The sequence below is a fragment of the Bombyx mori genome, chromosome 9 (assembly GCF_030269925.1).
Source record: "Bombyx mori chromosome 9, ASM3026992v2".
NCBI classification, from domain to species: Eukaryota; Metazoa; Arthropoda; class Insecta; order Lepidoptera; family Bombycidae; genus Bombyx; species Bombyx mori.
The window spans coordinates 12,357,492-12,373,009 of NC_085115.1; the positions used below are offsets into that span (position 1 = coordinate 12,357,492).

Below are 15,518 nucleotides of genomic sequence, written 5' to 3' on the forward strand. Positions count from 1 at the left end.
CGACATTTCCAATTTCTCCCCTCGATTTGTTTGTAATAAAAGTACATCATACTTTTAACAACTGTAATGTTCATTTAATTCAAACATTCGACTGCTTTTTCTACCACAGGTATAACGAATTTCGATTTGCTCGGCGAGTTCGGGCGCATCGAGTGGCTGGGCAACTTCAGGCTAGTGTTGCTGTACAACGCGATATTCGCGGCCACGGTCACGCTGTGTTTGGTCAGCAAGTTCACGGCGAGCGTGCGCCGCGAACTGTACAACAGGTTGGTGGAGAATGTGAACATCGTGGCGCACTGTGTCTCTTTCCTCAACAATTGAATACGTCGTGTTTGCGATGATCTCAAATTGTCTACAACTGTGCGCTTTGTGCGAGTTTTTAAAACGTTCTCGATAGCGTAAAAGTTAACTCTTAATTTGTATGGAGTTGGAACGTTTGCCTGCGTTTGCCGCTAGGGGCGCTGTTCCAACTCCATACAAATTTGAGTTAACTTTTACGCCGTTAAAAAGTCGCACCAAGCACACTGTTTAAGGTGCGGACTCTGCTTTATGTCACAGCTTTCAAATGTACTATAAAAACTCAACTTTCGTGGTGTTTTATATTATAGTTTATGATCGTCAAGCTAGTAAGAACATATCGTATGAAGTCCACGCCTTAAATACGTACACAAAAATATTCGGTTGGACATTTGTTAGGAGCGGACCTCGTGAGTTTACTAAGCGGAACGAATATTCAATATTGTGAGAAATTTTGATAAAGCCTAGTGTAATTGAGTGATTTTTTTTTTAGTATTTGTCGTAGTTTGAAGTTAAGGGACTGAATTGTTTGAATACATTTTTGCATAGCCCCAAAACTTACCTTCGAATTTTAATATCCATGATGAACTGAATTTTAAAATAGGACTAAGGATGGTACTAAATGTATATTGTAGTATTTGTTCTACAGATAACTTTATAAGTAAGACCACTTGATGTAGCTCCGTATGATTTATTGTATTAAGCATTTAAAAAATTCTATAAGAAAATGAAAAAAAATTGCAAATTAAAAAAAAGTAAAAATCATATTTTTTTTCTTGCATTTATAACCATTTTAATTCACTTGTGTTCCTATGTTATGAATTTATTAATTGAATTAAATTAACAAATTGTGATCGTATAAGTTTTTGAGGAAAGATTCACGTATAAAATTTATTTTTACCAATGAGACTGAATTTGTTAAAGTTATGATTAGAATATCCAGGAGATTATTTATGTTTAATATTAAAATAATTTTATATAATTTTCGAATGACTCCTAAATTAAATAAGCGTAGATTTATCATTAATTTGTAAGTTTATTGCCATGACGATAAATTATCGTAAATGAATTTTTCCAATAATATTTAATCACTATATTATCCAACAAATTTGCTTTGCGCTTAGAAAAAGAGCAGATGTGTTAAAGTTACAACATGAAAGACACAAAAGACTGTTTTTACTATACCTAAGTTTTAATTAATCCAAAAATTTGGTCGATTGCTCAATTTTTACATCACACGTTTATTTTATGAGATATTTAAGTGAAGAATAATATTGAAGAGTTCTTTTCTAGTCTCTGATGTATTTGTATTACCTACATTTTAGGAGCTTCTTTAAAATCATTCGCCATTATATTAACCCATCTGCAATCATTACTAATGCGCAAACCTGCTACATTAATTCTAAAACTGAAACTATTAGTCCTATTAAGTTAGGTCGACAGAAGGAAACTGTGCCACAATATTTTATGATTTGAATCTGCATTAAACTATGTAACTATTAGTATAAAATAAATGCACTTACAGTTTATATGTTGTTATTGATAGGTTTCTGTGTGAATCTCTTTTGTGAGCAAATTTTATTCAGTGTGTGAATTTTATACATTTTGTATTAAACTGTGTTATAATATAAACATTGAGATTGCATTTGAAAATAATAATATACGAAAAATTAAATTTGTTCTTTTATTTCTTGTCCATTGTATATCGTGTAAAGTATTTAAAACCATGCACTTTTCATCTTTGCTTTCTATATATTCCTAATTGGCTTTGTGGCTTTTATTCTTTTGCTTACTGCTTTGCATTGTCAATGTTTTTTTTTCCCGGGTATTTTCTTTCAGTCTCATTAGGTTGGTTGGTTTCACTAGTTTAGAATTTAGTAATGACTTTATTTTTTTGTTTAGGTTTAAATGGATGGCTGATTTTTTTAGTGTACCAGAAGATTCAAAAACTGTAATTGATATGTTGAGTATTACGCAACTGCAAGATAGAACCATAGCGCCAGACAAAGCGGAGAATACTGATAAAACTGCCAAAGTCGAAAAATCAGAATGAAGGTCTGAAAACTTGGATTAAGACCTAAATATATCTGAAAGGCAAATACAGTTTTCAATATGTGTTTTCGTTTTTAAATGGGGAACTTGCAGTAGGTTAAATATATCAGAAACAAACGGGAATATGCATAAATAATTTGTTTAAAGGAAAAGAGGAAGTTTTTGTTTAAGGACTTGTTAGTGTTATAATTGGACTGTATGTTTTAATTCGCGAATTATTATTTCGGTTAAATATTCGGGACACGTGTATGTCTTACAACCACAAAGTTGTTTTCAGATTTAGTCTATATTACATCTTTTTTTCCCTATTATTCTTTAATCAATAAAAAATATTTTATTAACCTTCATACATGAAGTCCACGTAAGTCGTTTACTAATTTCATTATAAATAATTGCTTCATCAACACATCCAATTAGTCAAAGTGAGCAATACACTCACAAGCTTTAGAAAAGTAATAATTTTTTTTTTGTAACAACAGTAGTAAAACGGGGTCTTTCAGTTAATTAGTTCTATTCTGATCTTAATTCACCAGTATCAATTGATAACCAGAACACATTGACATCACAGTATTAACATTGCCTTCAACCTTGAGACACGAGGTTGAGTTATCTGACACAGTATTTCTGTAAGTCTAAATATGTATTGGTGAATTGATAGCCGTTTAGTGCTTCAGAAAGCACTAATTACTGGTACTAGGGCAGATTGAAAGTTTTTCTACAATACAGTCGATACGATGTATAAAGGAATATTCCACATTGTGATCTAGATGTAACCATTTAACATCTAAGAAATAAAAAATAAAAAGTAGCATTGATTGCAGATATTAAGTTCCATCAGATTTATTTAAAATATTTAGTAAAATTTATAAGAAAAATACAATAATATAATTTTGGTGCAAGTTCCCCATTCTAAATGTGATAATTGTAAATTGAAATAAAATTTAACTTTTTAAGTATGTAAGTCAAATTTAAACTGTGATGTATAATTTTAATTGAATACTGATATTTAATGTTTAAAAGGTTATGTATGTACATGTTTAAAGAAATAAAATACCAAAGTAATCTTCATTAATTTTATTTTCTATAGGACTGAATGACATGTAATGTTTACCGCATTTTCTCCCTTCAGTTTTCAAAATCAATCTTCGTGTATTGTTGCGTACAACTTCTAAGCTCTCGTTGTGATTGAGGCCAAGCAGAAATCCCAAATTTATAATATCATTTACACTACGGATATGCATGTGATTGTCAGCTCCACTTGTGAGGATTATATTCTTTGATTTCCCCACAGTGTGGTAAACATGGGCATTGCTTATTATATTCTTTCGGGCTGTGGAATCTCTAATAATAGGGGAGTACATTATTTCAAAAAATATACCCCTGTCTACAGCTTGTTTATAAAGTTTACGATGTACTTTAAAGGGTATTCTTCCTTCAGTTTCGAAACTAATAATATCGATATCCATAGAACTACAAGCATACTGAAATGCTTGTAATGTTTTTGGTATAACAGCTATAATATCATATTTTTTTATATTTTCAGAGCGATTTAATTTATGAACGATTCCAGAATCTGAAAATTCTATAGTAATCCTTTGCAGTATGTTAAGTTTTGTTTGAAAATTGTTATCTTTTGGTAAATCCATCGGTGGAGGAACGAAATCTTTAATCTCTCTAGTGTCTCCTTTCTTTTTCTTCTTTTTAGGTTCATCGCTTCCTTCTTCCAAGCATGTGTTTATTGCTATCGTGTTAAAACCAAGTTTCTCAATTATATGTAATTTGTCGATATCGTAGTTTTTACTAATTGATAAATCGCAGAACCCCCAATTGCTGGACATGTTGAATAAACCACCAAATTTACTAATCTAAAATTTTGTAGGTAAAGAGGTAATTACAGATTTATATGTTGTTAGTTGACTTTGTGCGCCGAGGAGCTTAAAAAGCAATGTATTTCAAAATATAACCACACATTTTTCGCATAATATTATTTTTCGTTAGAATAATTAAATAAAGAATTTGTTTTGGGCTATTACAAAATTTACAAAATACGTTACTACTTCGATATAATCTGTATTAAGCATAGATATTCGAGATTTTTTTTAAGAGATTTTATGACCTGGTAACTAAGACTTTTAAGTCATGTCTTATTTTACTTTATATTCTTAATTTTACGAAAAATGATAATATGGAGTGAAATGAAATGAAGATGATTAATTTGAGACATTAATCAACTGGGATGAAATTTAATGAAATGAGATGATATGAGATGAAATATAATCGCAGTAAAATGGTGGTCATTTACTGAGAAGATATTCGAAATAATATGTTTGTATTACAGATTAGTTTAATAGTTACCTACTATGTTTAAGTTTTTTTAATGGATTTTATGTCCTGGTATCTAAGACTTTTAGGTCATGTCTTATTTTAATTTATATTCTTATTTTTATGAAAAAATTATAATATGGAGTGAAATGAAACTCAAATGAAGATGATTAATTTGAGACATTAATCAACTGGAATGAAATTAAACGAAATGAGATGAGATGATATGATGGGATGAAATAAACAGTTAATAAACCACCATTATTACACATTTAAACCTGAAGAAACACTAAATAGACAAAATAAAACAAATCACACAACTTCCCTCCTCGCGTTACCGCCAAAAAGTCCTAAAATCAGCTTCTTGCGATGCCATTGATGCCAGCTTCGAGTTTGTTCTTTCGTTATTACATTGTACTTAGATAATTTTATATGAAAGTTGAACAGAGCGGAATGCAATTTATTTATTTGAAACAGTAAGCAGTTGAGAAGAAAATAAGGATATCGACGAACGAGATGAAACGAAATTTACTAATAATTCAGTGGACTTTTTGTAAGAATCCAAAAAAACACATCCGATGCAATTCGAACTCCCTTCACAGCTTATTTTCTCGTTTTTATAATTCGAATCTATTTTAGACGTTAGTCAGCACACTTTCACGTTCGGTGAAGCTGGTATAACCCCTCGAAGCTACCAACATATGTAGGTAAAAAAACGTCTGCACAATATTCATATTATGTAGACTAATAAAACCATAGTCTTCCCTAACCACAAAAACTGTAAAGTATTTGAAATATCGGAATTATTAAAGTGAGAGTAAAAAGTACGGCATTAAAACCATAAAAGTAGACTTATGTTGCGAAAATCTTAGATAATATCACGCAATGGTTTTGTTGCATAAGTACTTCCACTCCTCCTCCTCGAATCGTGTTCCTCATGTCTGAGGGTCGTGACCACCATCACCCATGAGCTTCAATCTTAAGACTTTTTCCACTTTCCCCTGTCCACGGCGTCATGCAGCGCGCTGTACACTGTACTGTCCAAAGCGGTGCGGATCTGATCGGACCAACGAGTCGGGTTGCGGTCTCTAGATCTGTTGCCTTCAACTTTCCCTGTGATCATAAGTTTTTCCAGGTTATCGCCGTCTTTCCTCGCCAATGTGACCAAAATATTCGAGGATCCGCTTCAGACATACAGTAGACAGTCTGATTTTGATGCCCAGTTGCTTCAATATCGACACGTTAGTCCGGAAGGCTGTCCACGGAATTCTTAGCATGCGTCTCCAACACCACATTTCGAAAGCATCGATGCGCATTCGGTCTGCTGCTTTCAACGTCCATGTCTCAGCTCCATACAAGAAGATAGAGAAAACAAGAGTCCGCACCAACTTCCACTAATGCTTTATAATATTTCAGAGATCGGTTTACTCTATTGGCATTAACAGCTAGTTGTCGGAAATGGACAGGGCAGAACTCCCATCTGGTGTTTCGGGGCTTTATTGAGTGCCTATCCTGTTATAATAACTTTGAAGTCAAATTCTATTTCATTTTGATTTTGAGAACTCTGGTTGGCCTTAGCCACCTACTCCTTAGAAAATGACCTATAAATCCTTCTTGGAAAGTTAAATAAAATGACACAAGTCACTTAGGTTGAAGAAAAATCAACAATTAAATAGCCGTGTGTATAGTACTTTCTCTGAATGTGTAAATTACCTATCGATTTCAGTTGTGTAAATAAATACCTTTTAACACGAAATAAATAAATAAAAATCAGTAAAATAGTACAGCAAGCGTGTATTTCAATAAAAAGATCCGTCTAAAAATGGTTATTCGAATCGTAATAGCTGGTGAATCACAATGTGAAACGTTTGCACAAGTATGCCTTGTAGCTGATTATATATCCCAAAATCTCCCAAATTTTTGCTATGAACAAATAAAAAAGTCGGTATTAGAATGGCAGGTAAATAATAAAATATACGCGTAATGTTACTATAAAACATAAAAGATTTCCAATGAAGAGAATCACTAAAACATTTCTATTTTAACTATAGGCTTGGTTAAGTAAAATTAACCAGAAAAATAAATGGCACCACATCAACTCTCCTATTGTTTGGAAAGAAATGTTAATGAAAGGTAGTAAGCCCGTCTATATCGGAGGAGCTTCAGAATTTCTAGAGTACTGTTATTCGTATTATAATTTCGATGCTTTTATGGCATCGTCAAAGTTTTGTGGATTGGTGAAAAATTTTGGTCAATACCAAGAAAAACTAAAAGTTGAGACCTTCAGCAAGCCTACAGCAGAATTTTCAAAAGTCATAGCATCCGAAATGAAACCTAATGAAAAATGTCACAAAAATATAGTAATAACAATTTCTGGAGTTTCGAATCCTTTGGCAATCCATATATTGTCGGGTCTTTTGGAAATGAGCAATTTGGGACTATCCAAAGTTTACATTTATGATAAGGACTGTTCTGCTGAACACATGGAGTTAGTTGAAAGACAATGCAACTACATTATGACATGTAATTCGGGTAAAACTGTAAAATACGTAGAGAAGCTTGGAATGGCTCTTACACACACCAACTTACTCATTATTCTTGATCACGTTTTATTCAAGTACGTGTTAGTTTATATTATAGTAGGTACTTAATTTGTTTTATAGTTTTTCGGATTAACTTCCATATAAGCTTTTTTAGCCATGATTTACCCATGGGCGAATGGCTTAAGATGAATAAAAAGAAGATGCAAAACATAGCGCTAATCATAAATACTTCTGCTTCCCGAGAAATGTTTGTTATGTTTCCAAATGTTGGCCCTGCTTGTTACAATGCTACTGTTTTGATAGATAAAACGATACTTGATCATAGAAACATCGTAGTCGCCACATCTGATTTGGGCTTGGAAATATCTTCGGTAGCTGCAGAAATTGCTGAAATACCTTTACGCAATATGTATTGCCCACCAGTGTGGGGTTTTGTTGGAATAAATCATTTGGTAGATATATGTACCACCGTACACAAATACAACAGCTTTGAACCTTACAAAAGATATTATAAAGTAAGAAATTCTTCTTTAAAAATTGGAACCTTAACACCGGAAATGAGAACTATGGAATATCTCATGTTATCAGATGAATCTTTGTGGGAAAAGGTGTCTCGAAATCAGGTGTTTATATATATATATACTATTAACTGGTCGTTTCCATTAGATAACAAATTTAATGATTTGTATGAATTGAATTGAGTTAATCTTGAAATGTTTTATTTTTAGGCAAAGAGAGCGAAAGACCAGATTGCTATTAACAAAGCCTTAGCAGTATTGAATGTAATCAAAGTTTGGTTATTTGACGTCAGAACTGATCAAATTGTAAACTTAGGAATAAAGTGTAATGGTTAGTACTCGATAAGCAAGTAAGTACTTTTATTATAGGTTAACCTCTATGAAATATTCTTGTATGAAATGTCTATAGAGATTAGGTGAATGAAGTTAGCCCCTCAAAAAATTTTTTTTTTCCCATTTTATACTTATTTTCTATTAATTCGTTTGTTCATCATTTGTTCATGATTGTTCACTGTTAATAATTGTTTGTTCTGCAGTTATTTATTTAAAAAAAATATTTAAAAATATACCTACAAGTTAGCCCCTCTAATGCAATTTTTAATATTTTTTCATCCTTAATAACTCGTAAATATTCATTTTAGATTGTTCTTATATAAAACATGTTTGTTCTCTTTCGAAATTACTCGTTTTTTGTTTAATTTACTATTTTTATTAGTTGAATAAATGTATGCAAAATATGTGTACTGCGCATGCGTCAACTATAATGCCTAAACTTTCTACGCAGTTTTAATCGTGAAAAAAAAACAAATATAAATCCTGAAGGAGCAATTAATTGGTATACAGTTTAATTAAAAAAATTAAAAAATAAATAAATGAAATAATGTGGATTGGCGTTAAGTTAGACCAAATACATTTTTTCCATCCTCCTACTTATCGTTATGAAGGTATAAAAAAGATAGGGAGTTCACATAGGTAATATAAACAAATAAGTAAATATGTTCATTATTTATCTTTCAAGAGATAATTAATATAGGTATACATTATAATAACTTTTTTACACAGTCGAAATTATATTCCTAACATTAGTAAAATAACATTTTAATGCGATAGGTAAGAGGATGGAAAAAATGTATTTGGTCTAACTTAACGCCAATGCACATTATTTCATTTTTTTTTTTTTTTTTTTTAATTAAACTGTATACCAATTAATTGCTCCTTCAGGATTTATATTTGTTTTTTTTTCACGATTAAAACCGCGTAGAAAGTTTAGGCATTATAGTTGACGCATGAGCAGTACACATATTTTGCATACATTTATTCAACTAATAAAAATAGTAAATTAAACAAAAAACGAGTAATTTCGAAAGAGAACAAACGTGTTTTATATAAGAACAATCGAAAATGAATATTTACGAGTCATTAAGGATGAAAAAATATTAAAAATTGCATTAGAGGGGCTAACTTGTAGGTATATTTTTAAATATTTTTTTAAAATAAATAAATGCAGAACAAACAATTATTAACAGTGAACAATCATGAACAAATGATGAACAAACGAATTAATAGAAAATAAGTATAAAATAGGAAAAAAAAATTTTTTTGAGGGGCTAACTTCATTCACCTATAGAGATTAATGTTCTGCTTAATCAATATTATTCCTACAAACAGGTACTTTTGGATTAAAATTTAAAGGAATATTTTCGCAACCTGCAAGGTTCGTTAATGGTCATTGGTTGCCTGCAGAAGATTTTTTACTTCCACGAGATCGACAAATGAAATTATGTTATCTAGATAAAATGGCAGAGTTTGTAATGACACTTAATCGTAATAGCTTACCCAATATTATACCGCGTAATTTTTGTTTTTGCAAAACACAAGTACTTAAAAAGAAGATTGGGTGGTAACATTTAATTTTGGTAAAACACTTGTTTTTGAACGAATACAACTGTCATTCTGACATAGAGGAACAAGGATGCAACATGCTAGATGAAAAATACACACAATGCGAAAAGCGTCACCATTGCCAGAGTTTGCCAAAGATTATACTGTCTGTGGCTCTTAATCATGCTGAATGGAAAATTGCGAAGTGCGAACTCGTCGTTCGTCTGTAGTGAAGTGCAGTGTTGAACGGAACGTATTCGTTGAGGGTTGTATTACTTTGTCGAAGTAATGTTATGACGTGCAGTTACTGTCTTTGTTTCCAAACGTTTTATTTTAAATTAAATTGTTTTACAATGATGTGATAGTTGCAATCAATCGTGAAAATCAGTCGTATTGCGACATGATTCTTCCCAAAGTATGATCGTGCCAAGAGGAGTTATTAGCGTAGTTTGTATTTCGTATTGGTTAAGTTATGTGAATTTAGTGCCAACAATGAGATAGTGGAGTGTTGTGATGTGGTTATGGGACATGTGGGGGGTGTTATGGGCCGTTGGGCACCTGGTGTCCGTGGTGGCGACACCGCTGGAGCCCGCGCCGCCGTCTCCACAAGGTGAGAGGAGAAACCTTGCTATTTGGCGCCTACGCTACAACCTTACACTGTCTAGCACCGTTTGACTGTGTTTACTTTCATTAAAATCTACTTATTAAGTTCTAAGAAAAGAATGTTTGACTTTCACAAGTTGAATTTTTAAAAGTTCATACTAGGCTATTTAAATTTTCAAGAGTAAATAACTAAAAAAAAAACGATGGATAACTTCTAATTATAATTAAATATAAAAATATAGCTTGAAAACTAAAAATAATACACTTAAATAGCAAACTCAATATTTTAAAATAAAATTTTATTCTTGTGGACCATTAAGTTGCAGTAATGAATTGTTGATATGAGAATTGGTTTTTGATACATTTGTAAATTTCATTTAACTTGAATCATCTTAAAGTTGGTGATTAATACCTCTATAGTGTCCAAATAGGCAAACTAAAATATTAATTATTAATTCATCAATGAAACAGGTAAAGAATAAAAAAACACTAACTAGTACATCACATAGTAGAAATATATTTTCAAAATCCCCATGTAGGTGGTCCACAAAAACTAATAGCATTGTGGATACAGGAAAAACTTAGATTTTTATTTTAGATAGAACAATACAGATTAATGTATCAAATTTTCTTGATCATCTGAATACTTGATACTTATATGAAATATATGAAAATATTTATTTCTAACAGGTCCTTGTTTTGACACAATAAAAAATGGCAGTTATTATAAACCTCTTGTTAACTATTTGTATTTGTATGCAAGATAAAATCTATTTTATGCCATTTGAAGTACCTGACTGTTAAATCACATTTGTTATCAACGTTTCAAGTTAGAATTGTTGTTTCTACTATGAAGACTAAAAATTTTATCGTGTACTAGAATTCACAAATGAAATGTACTAAGTACGCATAAATGCTTAACCAGATCGTCAGTTAATACTTAATTGTAAACCAGATCGTCAGTTAATACTTGTGAATGCTTGTTGAGATTCTTACAATTTTCAACTTAAGTATATCTGAAATTTCATTAATATTTATGCACCCTTTTAATTCAGGACTCATCAAAATATTTTGGCTACACTTTAGTAACTCAACAGCACTTTCAATTGTTTTCACACATCAAATATTTCCAAATTTGTTGTTTGAAAATGTACTTGATCTATTTCAAATTATTTAAGTGGTAATAGTGGTCTCTAAACATTTTGATTTTCAAACTAGAGATGGTTCCACAGTTAAAACGAACACTAACCTCATTGGCCTTTTTTTTATAATAGCACTGCTTTTTTTATTGCATTGATAAGTGAATGATCTCACAATGTAAGCCTAATTTACGAATATCTAGGTGGGGGGAGTGAAAGAAGTCTTAATTAAGTCTCATAAATTGGCTGACCCATGTTATAAACTGGAATTGGTGGTTTCTAACCTTGAATGTGACATAACGTCAACAATTAAAATATGCAAATTCAGAAAACGATTACACAATGTTATTTCTTGATTGTGTTGGCCGCCCGTGTGTTATGTACGTATTCACTCAGAAATTTTAGTACTGGCTTCCAGGATTTTAACACTGGCATACTTGCATCATTCAAAAATGTCTGTCTGAACTTACGCGTTGCACGTATATGCATGCATTAATAATTGATTTATATTACCAAGGTAAATTACATTAAACCTTACGAGATATTGTGATAAATGACAAAGTATTTGATCCAAATATTAATGAACTATAATACCAAATATACGTAAGGACCGTATTTAGTACTACCAATTCTTAAGACAAATTTAGAACGCAGTAATATTGGACAGTTTTGAAATTTATATTAAGTATATATTTTTCGTTTTAATGAAACGCGATTGAGATGAAGTTTGCTATAAACTGCTTTGATCTTTAATGAGAACTTAAACGGAGCTGTCTAAAATGATTTACTTTATCGAAAATACCTCCCTGTCTAATGACGGGAGTTCGCTTGACCTGGCGTGGAGGTCGACCGCAAATCCCTACAAATTGCTCCCAGAGACGATAATCTGGCAGCTATCCGGGTGCAACTTGAGACCGAGGAGGGTGCCCTCACTCTACGATTAGTTCGTGCATTAGTTCGCTTTACGCGATGGAATGTTCTCGTTTTCTATTAATCAAACCGCTTTGGTATGTTCTTATTTCATATCGTTCTGTTTACAATCGTTAAGTTTTACCGCGTTATCGTTTCGCGTTTTGTTCTCTAGGATTCTTAATTATTTTGGACAAGTCCTTAGACATAAATGTTCCTATTTATTACTGAAATTGTTCTTGATCGCGACAACCGTTATATAATTTCGACTTTGTTCACTCGTCTCAATGAGACGACGGCATTCCTGATGTGCAGGAAAAAACCCATATGTATTATATTCCCACCTCTGAAAACCACAAGAGAAGCATCAAATTCTCGTCTATATTTTTTATAGAACAGAGATTCCCACGTGATGTTGAGATTTTAAGTCGAATGAATATTCAAAATGCTCACAAATCAATTAAATCATTAGTTGACAAAATTTATGACAAAAATCATTTATGATATTTATCTACGTAAGCCAACGGGATCCGTATGTAGGAAATCTTACATGTTAATAAAAGACTATGGATCTGTTTTTGCCAAACGCAGAGTTGGCTATCTTTAGGTACGTAATCGTATCCTTAAATTAGGTTTAAGCTTTCATTGTTGTATAAAAACGAATAAATATATTTTTAAATTTTACATTTTACATCCAACTTCTCTCAAATTTTATTGAGTACCGTGAAAAATGAACAGTACATTTGAATTGGTCAAGTATTTCGCAAGTGACCCCCGCCTGCATTCGATCGCACGTCGGGGCTGATGGACTCACGAGTCGAGACGATAGCAAACGAGGGGCACATCAGTTGCATAACAAGCGAACGTTGCGGTATCCGGATAACGGGACCGTGGCGCGGGCAGCCCCGGCTTGATGCGAAGCGCTTCTCATACGAAATTGTCGATTGCCGCGACCGACAATCAAATTGACCGTTGTACCACAATTTACAGTAAACACCTTAAATGTTTCATGGTAAAAAACGATGAGCGATACGTGCAATAAAATCCCACGAAACTGCATAGTTTTGGTTGTTTCCCATCACGAAATGTGACTGGTGAACATGAAAATTTCGAATGTCCGGTCTGTTCGTGCGATCGCGAACGAGACCGTAACAGATCGGACACAATGCCTCTCGGCGGACGCAATGGAGCCGAGCAGCTTTTAAATTAGTAAGAAGGTCACTTGAACACTGTTTGGACATATATTAAATTAGGTTGTGTAACATTCACTGTCTTACTGCCTATTTTAAATCTAAACATGATGTGAGACTCTTGATTTGATCATGTCCCCAATTGAACTAGTTTAAGTAGGCCTTAAGTCTTATGACTGTTTTTTCTGTACTCTATCATTTAAGTACCTAAACTTATTTTATACCTAAATGGAAAATCTGAATGCGTGTTATTCTTCATAAGTACCACAGAATTTGTGTGCAAAGTATGAATATAAATTGCAATTTCAATATTTATCTAAGACTTTACCGGTCGATAGATTTACTGTAACAATAAAATCGGAAACCAATTCGGTAACCGATATTATATGTCATCGCAGCGTAAAGAAATAGCGCGTTTGATGTTACGCTGCCTTTGTTCCTTCTAACGAGCTACCCAAAGAAGTTGTTCCCTTGACTTGGTTCGACTAAAGCGAGTGTGAAAGCCCGCCTCTCAGAACCCTGTTTCACTAAAAGGTGGAGGCGAAATTCACCTCGTGCCTAGTTATCAAGCAATTTCAAGATATTGAAGTTTTGAAAGCAAGCTTGTTTTTCTAAAAAAAAAAGACGACGCGATTCAGATGTTTACTTTGAAACAAAATGAATTGCGTTTATACATATTTCATAGAGATTAATTAATTATTCATCGCATGAGGAAGCTAAATAAAATAAAATGTCATAATAGTAATTTTTTTTCTACCGTAATTATCAACAATAGTTCACATAAAAAGTCAAAATGAACAATACTTAGAACTGCATTCTTAAATCTTGATGGATTTCGGGCTGTGAGTAAGCAACATAATAGAATTACGAAATCATTATCAATGACAATGTTGCCATAATCTGACTGTAAGTTAAGCGGTTGTGTTGCCTCGCCTTTTTTTTATTGCCATTGTAGGCAGACGAGCATACGGCCCACCTGATGGTAAGTGGTCACCGTCGCTCATGGACGTCAGCAATGCCAGGGGCAGAGCCAAGCCGCTGCCTACCATAAAATCGCCTCGACACTATTTAATTTTTTTTATTATTTAAGTGTTTTCGTAAACTGAAACCCTATTTCGAGTACATTACATGTTACTGTAAGCCGAACGCAAAACGGTACAAACTTAGTTTGGGAAGAGATGACAAAGAGAAGTTCTTCCACTGACCTGTTTTTGCTCGGTAGGCCTACGGTCCAAATGTTGTTGTTCAGAACTTGTATATTGGCAAGCTTATCTTGGAAATGTAGTTAGAGGGAATCAGGTTTTTGTCAAATACCCTCGAAGATTTATTAGAAATAGACCAGAATATATTATGATAGTTGCTGATACCATTCGTGTTCACATTAACTATTCTCAGACTTAATGCCTAAGGCATTATCTACCTCAACCAAGGCTGGTGTAAATAGTCCTGTGATAGATGCATTACTATTTGAGAAAAAGAAAAAAGGAACACACATATATGTATATTCATATACACATTTATAGTAGTCGTCGTGGCCTAAAGGATAAGACGACGGCTGCATTCGTATATTATAGGTACCAATTTTTCTAATGAAATATGTACTTATGTTCACGTTTGACTTCCACGGTGAAGAAATAAATAACATCGTATAATAAAATCAAACCCGCAAAACTATAATTTGCGTAATTACTGGTGGTAGGACGACTTGTGAGTCCGCACGACTAGGTACCACCTGCTTATTTTTGCCGTGAAGCAGTAATGCGTTTCGGTTTGAAGGGTTGTGTAGCCGTTGTAACTATACTGAGACCTTAGAGCTTATCTTTCAAGGTGTGTGGCGGCATTTACGTTGTAGATGTCTATGGGCTCCGCTAACCACTTAACACCAGGTGGGCTGTGAGCTCGTCCACTCATCTAAGCAATAAAATAATAATAATATAACACATTTATCAGGTATGAAAAAAATAATACCTTATACGTACTATACGTATAATTGCACAGAAAATACAATTTACGTTTTCATTATCAGTTGAATTTAGATGAAGCGATTAGTAATTAACCGCTCTT

At 32.8% G+C, this 15,518-nt stretch overlaps 4 protein-coding genes across 8 annotated transcripts in view; 3 read left to right on the plus strand and 1 right to left on the minus strand.

Moving 5' to 3' along the window:
• LOC101746728 (protein Lilipod) overlaps positions 1–3,417 on the plus strand; it is a 39,561-nt gene extending 36,144 nt beyond the window's left edge. Inside the window, exons 9-11 of one of the 3 annotated variants that reach the window (XM_062670180.1) lie at positions 110–188; positions 250–266; positions 2,200–3,417. In XM_062670180.1, the coding sequence (XP_062526164.1) occupies positions 110–188; positions 250–266; positions 2,200–2,252 (149 nt within the window). In that variant the 3' untranslated portion in view covers positions 2,253–3,417. Of the gene's footprint in view, positions 1–109; positions 1,973–2,199 lie in introns of those variants that run through there. The other 2 variants (XM_004931102.5, XM_012694748.4) reach the window with 2 other exon arrangements.
• On the minus strand, positions 3,409–4,394 carry LOC693087 (ribonuclease P). Its single transcript, NM_001046840.2, is given in 1 exon segment — positions 3,409–4,394. A coding segment is annotated over 1 exon segment (779 nt). The 5' UTR covers positions 4,188–4,394.
• A 1,710-nt stretch (positions 4,395–6,104) lies between these two features.
• Positions 6,105–9,970, plus strand: LOC134199386 (putative malate dehydrogenase 1B). 3 transcript variants are annotated; one of them, XM_062670181.1, is made up of 5 exons: positions 6,105–6,631; positions 6,723–7,288; positions 7,360–7,837; positions 7,943–8,063; positions 9,401–9,970. In XM_062670181.1, exons 1-5 carry the CDS (start codon positions 6,494–6,496, stop codon positions 9,634–9,636), a joined length of 1,539 nt encoding a protein of 512 aa, XP_062526165.1. In that variant the 5' UTR covers positions 6,105–6,493; the 3' UTR covers positions 9,637–9,970. The 3 variants fall into 3 exon arrangements, 2 of the variants coding, with proteins under 2 accessions (XP_062526165.1, XP_062526166.1); XM_062670182.1 differs by having other exon boundaries at positions 6,108–6,631; positions 7,369–7,837; XR_009973867.1 differs by lacking the exon at positions 7,360–7,837 and having other exon boundaries at positions 9,401–9,540.
• Positions 9,653–15,518, plus strand: part of LOC101747087 (uncharacterized) — a 172,835-nt gene continuing 166,969 nt past the window's right edge. The window contains exon 1 of the mRNA XM_038012845.2: positions 9,653–10,223. Within this exon, the coding sequence (XP_037868773.1) occupies positions 10,127–10,223 (97 nt within the window). The 5' untranslated portion in view covers positions 9,653–10,126. The remainder of the gene's footprint in view (positions 10,224–15,518) is intronic.